The sequence below is a fragment of the Echiichthys vipera genome (assembly GCF_963691815.1).
Source record: "Echiichthys vipera genome assembly, chromosome: 19".
Lineage (NCBI taxonomy): Eukaryota > Metazoa > Chordata > Actinopteri > Perciformes > Trachinidae > Echiichthys > Echiichthys vipera.
Genome location: NC_139844.1, coordinates 11,054,753 through 11,067,749, shown reverse-complemented (window position 1 = coordinate 11,067,749; position 12,997 = coordinate 11,054,753). Strand labels below are relative to the sequence as shown.

Here is a 12,997-nt window from a genome sequence, read left to right as displayed (position 1 = left end):
GCTCTTCTTCATGCCAAAGATAAACTGCACCCACTGAACACACCTACTCCTCTGGCTACCATTTTTCTACCACGGTGTATGATAAGAAAGGCACGTGGGGGAAGAAACTATTTACAAGCTAATGATGACTGTGTGTGTGTGTGTGTGTGTGTGTGTGTGTGTGTGTGTGTGTGTGTGTGTGTGTGTGTGTGTGTGTGTGTGTGTGTGTGTGTGTGTGTGTGTGTGTGTGTGTGTGTGTGTGTGTGTGTGTGTGTGTGTGTGTGTGTGTGTGTGTGTGTGTGTGTGTGTGTGTGTGTGTGTGTGTGTGTGTGTGTGTGTGTGTGTGTGTGTGTGTGTGCGCGTGCGTGCGTGAGAAGGGGCTATTGTCAGCTGTTTGAGATAGACCTTCTCCCACATCCACACCACAGCTGGTGACCCCAACCAAGGTCACACACGACAGATATACACACAGTCATGGTAGACGCTCACACACACACAAACACACACACAGGCTGCAGATGTATCATGGTCATGCTGCGCTCTAAGGTCGGGTTTCCTCCAGAACAATGTGAGGCCTGTGTGGAGCTTCACTGGAATTTAGACATGCAGACATGCATGTGTATGCATGCGCATGCATGAACACGTGCACACACAGAAAGACACAGAAAGAAGGTTTTGAGCAATTCACAACTGTCTTTCTCTGTCTTTTTCCACTGTGCATACGTATGTACGTGCGCACGCACACACACACACACACACACACACACAGATTCATCAGTAAATCCAGGTCTTCAAGGGTTGTACAGAGCTGCTGTGTTAGTGGAATATGTATCAAAAATCAATTCATCCTGCCCTTGAAAACCATAAAAGCATCAAATGCAATTTGAGATTGAGATCTGAGGCTGAAATAAACCTGGACGTTAATTTACTATCACCATTATTCTCACCTTTATTCACATTATTTATCACCTTCAATGGCATAAAATAATGTAAGCAAACGGAAATTAAAAATGAATACATTTTTTATTGTTTTACATGTGTGAAGAGTTGCATCTGATGTAACCCACCCAACAAACACCTACCCAGTTCGATGCATTGAACAATGAAAGACAGGTTCACTATTTTTCACGCCTGTTTTAAAACAATAGTCGTAGTATTTTTATTCAGTCATTCCACACAATACAATCAGTATAAACAATATATACAAAGTAAATAAGGGATCTTAAAGGATCTGTATGAACAGGAGGGCAGATTATAGCAAGCAAAACACTTTCACTGTACATATGTGAGTATTGTTTTAAGGCAAACTTGAAAAAAATATGAACCTATCCTTTAATTTAAATTCCTGTGGTGATTTGACTTTTGAACTAGCGAGCCTGACTGTATATGCATGCACAGTGTTAATGTCTTCACACTTTCACACACCATGCTACAACCTTTCTGTCTTTGCCTTGTTTTCTAATTGTCTGTCAGGACATACATTACATCTCTAACTCATCATCACTGTCAAATTACGGTTTACTGCACCTCCCTGATATCTTATTCGCTGTGTTTTGTCTCCACAGGTCGGTGGCTGTGCTAACAGAGTGCATGAGGAACAAGGCGTTGGCCAAGTTTCTCCGCGAGCGCCAGGAATCTCTAAGGCACTCCTTGCCCCTGGGCTCCTACCTGCTCAAGCCAGTGCAGAGGATCCTCAAGTACCACCTACTGCTCCACGTATGTCTGACTGTCGTCTGTCTCCCACAACAACACACTTACGCGCAAACAATTACTCTTTACCCACAGACATGCAGGCACAGGCACACACTTGTAAGTCCAGGACACACTAATGTTTTTTACTGCACCTATACAAATAGATGAATACGGTGGAATATCAGCATTTCTGACTCCCAGTGACAATCCAAGCCAAAGCCAAACAAGCCAAATGTTTAGACATATGGTGCTCTCCATGTATGTTCCTGTGTATGTACACCTTCCATAAGGGTGCATTTATGTGTGTGTGTGTGTGTGTGTGTGTGTGTGTGTGTGTGTGTGTGTGTGTGTGTGTGTGTGTGTGTGTGTGTGTGTGTGTGTGTGTGTGTGTGTGTGTGTGTGTGTGTGTGTGTGTGTGTGTGTGTGTGTGTGTGTGTGTGTGTGTGTGTGTGTGTGTGTGTGTGTGTGTGTGTGTGTGTGTGTGTGTGTGTGTGTGTGTGTGTGTTAAATGGGTCAGTCCAAGTCAGATCTATGACCCCGTGGCTAATAAAGCATCATATTACACATTACCTCCGATAGTCAACATAATCTAATCATAACCCTCTGATGTGACGTGTGTGTCACCCGTGCAGGAGATAGCCAACCACATGGAGAAGGACACAGAGACCTATGAGATTGTGCAGGAAGCCATAGACACCATGCAGAGAGTGGCCTGGCACATCAACGACATGAAGAGGAAACACGAGCACGCTGTTAGGCTGCAGGTACGACACAGGCACAAAAACACACAAGAGACCAGCATGGGATGACACATTTTGCCTTGATGACACACACACACACACACACACACACACACACACACACACACACACACACACACACACACACACACGCACACACGCACACACAGGAAAACAGGTAAAAATGAGAAAGATGCAAAATATTTCAGTCAACTTGAGACTGTCACTGTACGAACAGGTGTTGTCCCACTTGCTCACAACTTCTCCTAAATCCATTAAACGTTTAGCGTGTGATCTCCTCAATGATGTATTCTGCACACTTTCCTCATCTTTCATTATTCCCATAACCAAAACAGATGCGGTGACTTCTAGTCTTTTCAAGAAGCCAATTATTTTATTGTTCTGCAGAACAGTTATGTGAAGTCTAGCTTTGCTAAGTTTGCCAAGGCTCTGATCCTCCCCACGTCTTACGTAAGACGCTGCGTTTTCCACTGGGCTAATGATGGCCTTGCATAAGGAGGACACATAAAAAGAGAAGCTTGTTGCTTTTATCAGCTGTGAGCCAGAAGGGTTATATGAATGCAGGAATGTGTTGTGGAAGCGGGTTAGAAATTTTGGGTTTTGTTGTTTTGTCCTCTTCATGATCGTTTTCAAATTATTTTGTTCTTTTTTTTTATATGTGTGGTATGTCGAATGTTAATTTTTCCACAGTCTGTTTTTTTATAATCACATGATTCCCCTCTCTCTCTCTTTATGTCTGTGCTTTCTGCAGGAAATCCAGAGCCTGCTCACCAACTGGAAGGGCCCTGATCTGATCGGCTACGGAGAGTTGGTTCTGGAAGGAACGTTTCGTCTGCAGCGTGCCAAAAATGAGAGAACTCTCTTCCTGTTTGACAAGCTTCTGCTCATTACCAAGAAACGAGAAGAAACCTACACGTACAAGGCTCACATACTGGTCAGTCATGCTACTCGAAGCATGACATGTCCCAAAGAGACAAAAAAAATCAAAAAAAAAATGTTCCTGCTCAGTACTTTTAACACACACTTCCTCCTGTCTGTTCTGCAGTGCTGTAACCTGATGCTGGTGGAAGTTATTCCTAAAGAACCACTGAGTTTCAGTGTGTTTCACTACAAGAATCCCAAACTTCAGCACACAGTCCAGGTACAGCAGCATTGCATAAGAGAGCACACATCATAACAAAAGTGTAACTGCAATTACATGTTTCGTTTGAACTGCGCAGCTACCAGCAGTGTTGAGCAAGAGTGCAATCTGAAAGCATGAAGATTATTTGCAGGTGTCCAGGCTCACCTCACTGAGTTGCTCAGACATGTTGAGTGTTTAGAGGCTAATGACAGCCATTGTTGTTACCTAACCACTGTGTTTTGGACAAGCGTTGAAAAATAAAAGATAATCTGTGTGCTGCAAGAAAGCCATGTTCCAATTTTTTTAAGGGTTCATTCCCAACCCTCTCGGCTGCCTTTTGAATGATCTTCCCTCTGATGTTTCGCGCTCTGCCCTCAGGCTAAATCACAGCAAGACAAGCGCATGTGGATCTTACACCTCAAGAGACTCATACTTGAAAACCATCCGGCCAAAATCCCCGCCAAGGTGAGAGCAGCTCGGCTCCTGACAGCTCCCTCTCTGTTGTTTCACACATGGTGTAAATACAAACTTTGAGTGGGATGTATTGGAAGTGCCACTCCCCCTTTCCTTTCTCCTTCAACTCATCTTTCTTTCCCCCTGCTTTTTCTCCCCTCTTTCCTTTTATGTGCTCCAATTTCTTCTTCTAATTTATTTTCTTTCAACCACAATCACTTTTCTGTCTCTTCATCTTTTGGCCATGTGGAAGTGGAAACTGGCGATTCCTCTCCAGGGGTGAAAGTCACTGTGAAAGGTCACTGTGACTATATAAAGGGATGCTTGTTAAGTGTCAAACTTGGGTATAATTGTTGAGAGAACTGTGATGTGGCGCCACCAAGTGTCAAAGTTTATGTTCATCCATAATCTGAACCACTTAACTCACCCTTTTTATTACTTTAATTATAGGCTAAACAAGCCATTTTGGAGATGGATGCAATGCGTAAGTGCCAATTTATATAATTATAATTTAACAAACCCATATTTTACAACATATTTCATGTTTTTGCCACATCTTTAGCCATATTTCATTCATATTAAACATGTTTTTCTTTCTCTAGATCATCCAGGGTTTCATTACACCCCAGATGGAGACAAGAAGAATTCCCCTCAGACCAAGGAGGGTCCAACCCCTCGTAGAGGGCGCAGAAAAGGTAAGACATTTAAAATATATACTGTATTTAAAAAGTGTCACACCTTGCAACGCTGAACTTAAAGAATTCATAAATGTTTTGTTTGACTTTCCAGAACCTTTTTCCAAATTATTGAAGAACGCCAAGCAGAATGCTGCCAACACAGAAGGTGAAAAGGTGAGTGAAAGCCAGAGATGATGAACAGTTTTAGGCTCATAAGTACTCACGCTCACAGTAAAGTTGTTAAATCAAACTCCTGAAAAAAACATTCTCCCCTCCAGCGAATAAGTCTGGGTGCCACCCTGCTCTCGCCAATGTCCCAGCTGGCTTTGGGCACCATTGGTCGCAGCCGCAGTCTCATCAACCAATCACAGGAGTCCCTGGACCCCGGTGATCGCTATGACCACAGTGACAGAGAAGAAGAGCCACATCAGCAAGATGCTGATGATGAAGATGACAGTGACCTGGTGAGTTTAAAGCTGCTCAACAAGTGATGTTCATTATTCACTTGTAGAACTCCACTGTCATCTCTAGTCCTACAAACATGTTGTTAATGCTGAAATCTCTGCATTCAGGGAGGCGGAAAGCGGCTGCGAGTCCCCGGCAAAAGCAGTAGGAAGAGGCTGAACCCTCAGGCATCTGTCGACAGTATAGAACAGTGGAAAGCCTTCAACATGAGCACTTCAGACCTACAGGTATTAATCACAAATACACAAATCTACTTCTATCCTGATGTTTTTAGGCTGCCTTAACTAAGTATAAAACAACAACTTTCCTCTCCCGCAGAGAGCCAGAGAATCCCTAGTGAGGGAAGGAAGTCACCACCCGCCGCTTCTCAGGACACCTAACGTGACGGAGGAGCCTCCAGACAGCCCCGTTCCCTCTGTAGTAGTCACAGAAAGTGACCATTCTGTGAGGAACATCTGGGCAGACCACCGTGCTCGCAGGGCCATGTTCCCCACCCGCCAGCGAACCATGCAGCCTGATGACGAGGACGAGGACATCTACCAGATGTTTGTCCCCACAGAGCAAAGCGGACCAGAACCCGAGGCGCCCTTGGTGAGGTCAGAGGCCACCTCTTCGCCCAAGACAGCTCGGCCCTGCAGCTGGCACGTGGAACAGGTGCCCACTGTGCAGATTGACCCTCCGCCCGATGGGAGCAGAGTCCTGCGGAGGGCAAGCAGCGCAGGGGAGAAGGCTACTGAGGCACGACAGAGTCCTGATGATGACCAGACGGGTCCCAGCAACTTGGAAGTGATTCACACCGAATCCTCCAGCAATGACATATCTGGATCATCCTCAGCCGAGCAGCTGACAATAGACGATATTGAAAATGTGTATGACAACATCAGCTATGAGGACCTGAAGAGCATGGGCCTAGTTAGAAGAGACCCTGAGGAAAGCCAGTCACGGAACAACACTTCTACAGATGCACAGGGTTCCCAGGGCCAGGCAGCAAACGTACTAAATGCTCCAGAGGCTCCTGTGGTCACAGAGCCTATAATCGAACGAGACATTTCCTCTGATAGCAATCAGTCCACCGCACAGGAGGGGAGGCCATTTGGGCCATGTGAGCTCAAGATAGTAGAGGAGAGCATCTACGACACCATCTGCTTCAGGGAGCCCCCATCAATGGAGCTTAAAGGAATGATTGAATGCAGCAAACTAAAACAAGAGAGGGACAGTCTGCTGGCCTATGAACAAGACCTGACTGAAAGCCTTGGAGGGTTTGTATCAGAGGAGAGCCTGCACTTTGGAGAGGATGAAGGACCAGATACCTCCCACACTGTCCCTGGTTCCTCTGAACCTGATTATTCCTCCTCTTCTGCCTCTGAGACTTTCTCTCAGCGCTCACAGAAAGGGGATAAGATGTCAGAGCAAGTTGATGAGATCTGGAACGATCTGGAAAACTACATCAAAAACAATGAGAAGAAAGCTGATAGACTCCCTGCTGCCTTCCCTGTCAGTGCCAGTGAGTCGCCAAAGAAGGTGTCCTTAATCAGAAGCAGCCCTACAAAGAGCCCTCTTGTTATTAGTCCTGAAGCAGCCGGCCTTCCAACAAAGAGTCCCCCAACACATCAGCCTAAACCCCCACCTGTCACCTCCACGCTGTCATTCACCATCCCAGTCATCAACCTCCCTGAACTTCAAAGTGAAGACACTGCTGCAGATGAAAGCCATAGCCATGCTCTAACATCACGCCCCCTTCCTGTCACCCCAGAGCCTCTCCCAGGCACAGTGAAGAGCATCCGTAACAGACTGGCTCGCCTCAGCAGCGGCAGCTTTCGCCTAGAGGACGACGACCTGGTGGAGCTTCCTCACCGAAACACCCCTCAGAAGGATATACCCCTCAAGGACCTTCATAGCTTGTTTCCAGGGGAGCTTGCAGTCCTGGACTCACCCCTGGCCTCCTCCTCTCTCCTGCTGGGCGAGTCTGTAGATTTGGAACTGGATAAATCGAAGAACCGGGTGTTCCTGATGGCACGGCAGTACAGCCAGAAGATCAAGAAAGCCAACCAGCTGCTGCGCATGAGGAGCATGGACCCTGGAGATGCTTGTGGTCGGGTCAGAGTTGAAAAGAAGCAGAAAGACCTGGCAGCCATCTTGGAAGAAAAGAAACAAGGCGGCACTGCCATAGGTAACACAAAACCTGTAACTCTAAACCTAAACCTTATCATATCAAAACTCAGGGAATCTGCCAATACTGAGTACCAATCTGCAATTTAAAGGTCCCATATTGTAAAAATTGAGATTTACATGTCTTTTTTATTTATTTAATATAAAGAAGGCTGAGATGCTATATACAGGGTTCCTACGCAGTACGGAGAATAATGGAATTTAATTTGAGTAATTTCCAGGTCTGGATAAGTAAGGAAAAAGGGAAAGAGTATGGAAAAATGTTTGTGTTGTTTCCAGACTATTATTTCACTTTCTTAAATTAGATATATTAATATATACAAATCAAAACAAGCTTACTAATGCAACACAGCCTACCTGTAGATGACATGAAACAAATCAAGCTGGCAGCAATTGAAAGCCATATGCAGGGCTAAACGCACTGTCGTCTCATCAAAGCATCTAGCACTGGCCAGCGTCAGCGTCAGCGAAGAAAAAAAACAACTGACCCATCAACCACAAGTAGGCCTGATGAGTTATTAAGTTATTTATTGCACTCTTTTAGCATTTAGCTTGAATAAAATGATGTTCATTGATCATGTTTCGGTTTGGAGATCGTTCACTTATATGAGCTACGATACGTATGTTAAAATGCTTGGCAACATAATGGCATACATTTCAGAATTTAACATACTTGTTAAAAGTTGGATTTTAAAACCATTTATTTACATAACCATCCAACAATTGGTATTGAGATTTTTAATATTGACTGCAAAATCCTCCGAGAAGTCTGGAAATTTGAGTCTGGAAAAGTCTGGAATTTTTAAATGGGAAATGTGTAGGAACCCTGTATATAAATACTGTGAACATATTCAAATGCTCAAACCACAAAGAAATGCACATAGCCCGTATTCAGAAACTGTGGACTTCTGTTAGGTTGTGATGTCACAACTATACTATATTTAGGTAGAAAGTGCCGTTACAGTCGTTCCCCGGCTACAGTAGCGGTGCAGAACATAGAATGTATTTAAAGATGGTTTCCACTTCCTCCCACTATACAAAAGTGAAGCCAAAATATCCCGGATACTGGCGCCGCCATGTTGTAATTTTGCAACCGCAGTTTGCGCAATAGAGATCGGGCGGTGGAGGCACGTCATCTAGCGTCTAGCCAGTTGATCACAGCTGTCAATCAAGACATTGCATATATGCTACTGCATATACCTCCCTTCACTTTGTCTTAACTATAAGTAGAGAAAATCATAAACCATCTTTCCTTTTGGGCTTATAAACATCTTAGGCTTAAATATATATATATAATATAATAAAATACAAATATAACCCACTCCCACTTTTACATCCTTTGTTTTCCCTCTTCAGGTGCAAGGATAGCAGAATACTCCCAGCTCTATGACCAGGTAATGTTTAAGGATTCTGCCGGTCCAGCTGGCCCACATCACACCCATCCAGGGCTGCCGTCTTCTCCGTCCATGCCCGAGACCTCCCTAGAGGAGGACTGGCTCCACTCCACGTACAGCAACGGAGAGCTGTCCAGCTTCGTCTACTCGTCCAACGAGTTGGACAGTGCTCGAGCGTCTTCTACCCCGCAGCACAGACTTACCTCCGCCTGCTCCATCCCTTCTCTTAAGACCTCCCCTTCCTCGCCTACCACACCACCGTCCCAGAGATGGAGCTCATGCATGTCGGCACCGAGCGAAAAAGAGGAGCACGTGTACAGTTCCATTAAGAGACATACTTCCTTTAATGCTCCGTCTTTGCCCTCCTCAAAGTCTTCGACATCCAGTCACTGTCAGTCACTGGGCTCTCTGAGCAGCCAGGAGAAGAGCCTGTCTGGACTTAAATGTAACGGACCCACAGACAGACTCCGTGGCCCAAGTCTGGGTCGTGCCGGTCGCCAGAGTAGCCTCCCAGAACGCTCTACCTATGGACAGTCAGACCTCACTTTACACGACGGTCAACAGGTGGTGGTCCTGAACCGGGCTTCTGCACTGAGCATACTTACGGCCACCCAGAACTACATGGCTAATTTTAAGGACGATGGGGAAGATGATGATGACTATGTAGAGATCCGCTCAGAGGATGAGAGTGAACAGGAGCAGGACAGGCTGGCACGGCAAAACTGCAGCACGGCAGTCCTTAATCAGAACCGGGGTCTTGTCCACTCCCAGAGTCTGCCATGCACACCGGGGCACTCCTGCGACCCGTTGAGATCTCTGGACCGCGAGCATCTGGAGAAGTACCTGTGGAGCGAGCCGCAGCAGAGCCAACCCAAAATCGTCCAGTCTCTGAGGGAGAAGTTTCAGTGTCTGAGCTCCAGTAGCTTCGCCTGAATCTACAGGATGAATAAAAGCCAAATATATATACACATACAGCATATAGCAACAAAGGGACACTGCTGCTTTGCCTTGAATGCCCTCCATCATTCAACATCATAGTCCACAAGTATACAACCTCTCTTAACATAGATCAGACAACTTGTGTGAAACCTTCTGTTACAGGGCTTTCATGTAAAATACATGATAGGTTACTATTCATAGTCAGAAGCCTGCATGAGTCGCCTTAGCACTTCCAGGCTGTAACAGTCTTCTTGAGTATGTTTCAAACAGATCTGGGGGTGAGGCGTCAGTGGTCAAAGCAAAAACGTTCTTGGTTGCTTGTAAAGGCATTCAGTGTGACTGAATGGGTTTTAATATTCAAAGGAGTTCAAACGCACTAATTGCTTGACTCATGAGCCTTGTAGAGATATTTGAATTGGTTCTGCTGGAGAACTTAGTGCCAATAAACTGTTGTACAGTTACAGTGGTTCAGGATATGTTGCAGATTGGAAGAAATACAATCTTGTCAGTGCCCAACGTATCAAATATACGGAAGCCCGGAGAGGCAAGCAAGATTATTATATTAAAAAAGAATTTGGGCAGGATCATTTTTCATTCTCCTCCCAAAACAAGCAAACAAATAAACAAACGTAACACTTAGAAAAATGATTCTGGCAAAAAAAAGAAAAAAAAAAAGGAAAAAGAAAATCTTGCTTGCCTCTCAGAGTTTCCATACAGGCATAAAAACTTTGATCTTGTCTCTTCAAACTCTTTCTTTTAATTTGCTGTTAAGGTTATTTTAACTGCATTTTCAGCACTAGTTAATCTTAACCCGTGTAGGAGCGGTGCACCAGAGTGGCTAGTGTTTTTAATTGTGCTCACACGATCAAACTGTTCTGAACAAGCAGCTTTTTCAAATTTGCTTCTCAGGCTAGATTGTCACATTTAACAGCTTTTAGCAGTAACCGTAACAAAAAGGACGCAGCTGTAAAGAAAAACATGTTGATCTCATCCAATAGGATAAGTATAGGTAGACTTCGACCTTTTAAGTCTATTTGAAGGTATTGTTTTTCAAACTACCTGCCACCTTTGTCATCAGTAGGGTATCACGCTTTAAAACCAAGAGAAGATGCTGGTAATTTAGATCATCTATAAGAAACTGTAGGGCTTCATATTTATTTTGAATCTGTGAGTAAATCAGAGATGTTTTAACGCGGTGTGGTCTGGAAGCATCCATCATGTGGTGAAATGCATCTCAACAAGTGGATGTTTTTCTATCTATACTTTGTTTTTAAAAGGGACCACGAAGGAGAACAATAAGGAGAGATAGTTAAAAGACTACAGTACTGTATGGTGTGTTCTGTTGTTTTTTTCAAACGGATAGTCTGTTTACTTTGTTTACGTTATGGGACACTCCCAACTGTCACACTACTGATATTGCATCCACAGTCACAGAAAGAAAGTCACAGTGCGATCACTTTAATTGGGTTCATACAGCACGTTTGTTTTCTCTCCCCTTGAAGCATTTATTTGCCACATGGCCTTGGAAAAGAAATCATAAAATGTTTCCTATTTATTTGAAAAGTTGGCCCTCGTATTTTGGCCTTTATCTCTATCACTTCAAGCCACAGACAAGTTGTAAAATAAAGTATTTATTAAAAGATGGTTTGATTCAGATTCGAGGGTGCAGACGAAATTTGAATCAAATACTGTGAATATTTTCAGATGTAGGTTTTCTATCACGCATAACTTCCAAACCATAACAAGCGTGAAAAGTTGAAAAGCACAATATCATGGCCTAATGTTCATATCACAACATATGCATCAAAAGCAACTTAGGAATATGAAGTATGTTTTTTTTTTCATTGTACATTTTTGTTCCTCTATCACTGGTGGGGATTGTCTGTCTTCATTGACTATTTTTTGCACTTTTCGGTCTTTTTTTTAACGTTTTATTTGTAAACACTTTGTAAAGATGTACATTTTAGGAAAGTTATTCTCGTATGCCATAGGTATGCTTCATAATGCTTTAATGTTTAAGTTAAGTGTACTGTATTTTTTTTTAACTGCCTAGTTGCCATTGCTCAACAAAACAATGTATTGGAGGTAATAAATTCAAATTAAACCCATTTGTATTTTTGTGGTTATCATTTAATAAATATGAATATTGCTCAGAACAGCTGCCGATCATTCAGATATTATGTTCATCAGGAGGAAGTATTCATTGCTTATGTTTTAAAGATGTCTAACACAAGCAGAGCAGCCTTCAAATATGACAACACTTGAGATGATAAACATTTTGTGAAAGAATGTGCATAGTGGGAATAAACATAATGCATCCCCCATTTATTTAATAGCATTTAGAACACATGTCATTGTTTTTTTTATTATCATTTATCAGTTTTATTATATATATATGATGCCGAATGCCATATAAATATTGTTATACCCCACCCCTAGGCAGCCATATGGGGCTAATAACCTCTAACTCAAAACAGCCACAGAAAACACTTTTAAAACACTCAAATTTTAACATAAAAACGCGTAAATGAAACAATATAAAATCCAAGGCTGTGAGACAGCAACACCAGCAGACCCAATACCAGAGCCTCTCCCTTCTGCCCTTGCCACAGGAGCTTCTAGGCCCTTTTTCCCAGGCGTAGAGTTTCAGGAGAGGCAAAAGGGGAGTAAACCGCAAAGGACAGGGAACACGTATAGTTGTAACAAGCACGCATTCCTACTTATCAGCATAATGCTTGAGCGATTGGTTATTACACTAGAAGAAGAAGAAGATATACTTTATTGATCCCTGAGGGAACATTAAATGTTTTATTCATTTAATACATAACATAGCGCCGAAATAAACACACATGCTCAAACAGGACCTAATCACATGCATCAATAGAAAGATAGAGCTGCCCAAGTACAGGGAGTCTGAGCAAGTCGGTAAATTATCACACACTCGTCCAGAAAGACAAATAAGAATCGTATAAGGAGAAAAAAATTAAGAAGAGCAGAGACTAGATCAAATAAAATTGAAAGAAAGGAAAAGGAGTACACTTAAAAAACAAACAAAAAAACACAATCAACAATCCTAGATCAGAGGCCTTCAACGTTTTTTAGGCCTAGGACCCTTTCGCTGAAAGACCAATGAAGTAGAAGCCCCTACTACAAATACTGTATTAAATTGAGTTGCATATTAAACTGGGCCTAACAGCTAGGGCGGCCTAAAGCCTACACACAGCTTTTAATGGTGCATACAATACTAAGATAATACAATGATCATTATAAACATATTCATATATTTATACATCATATGTTTATGTTTAATTTACATTTGGTTTCAAGGCACATTAAATCATTAAG

General features: G+C 43.1%; 1 protein-coding gene across 2 annotated transcripts in view; it reads left to right on the top strand.

Annotated features, from left to right (window-relative positions):
* The window catches only part of LOC310961817 (pleckstrin homology domain-containing family G member 1), a 44,534-nt gene extending 32,842 nt beyond the window's left edge, over positions 1-11,692 (top strand). For both annotated transcript variants that reach the window (XM_083934058.1, XM_083934057.1), the window contains exons 6-17: positions 1,545-1,695; positions 2,304-2,435; positions 3,184-3,366; positions 3,478-3,573; positions 3,934-4,020; positions 4,459-4,492; positions 4,611-4,703; positions 4,798-4,859; positions 4,964-5,149; positions 5,258-5,377; positions 5,469-7,320; positions 8,676-11,692. In XM_083934058.1, the coding sequence (XP_083790184.1) occupies positions 1,545-1,695; positions 2,304-2,435; positions 3,184-3,366; positions 3,478-3,573; positions 3,934-4,020; positions 4,459-4,492; positions 4,611-4,703; positions 4,798-4,859; positions 4,964-5,149; positions 5,258-5,377; positions 5,469-7,320; positions 8,676-9,646 (3,967 nt within the window). In that variant the 3' untranslated portion in view covers positions 9,647-11,692. The remainder of the gene's footprint in view (positions 1-1,544; positions 1,696-2,303; positions 2,436-3,183; positions 3,367-3,477; positions 3,574-3,933; positions 4,021-4,458; positions 4,493-4,610; positions 4,704-4,797; positions 4,860-4,963; positions 5,150-5,257; positions 5,378-5,468; positions 7,321-8,675) is intronic.
* The last annotated feature ends 1,305 nt before the right edge of the window (positions 11,693-12,997 follow it).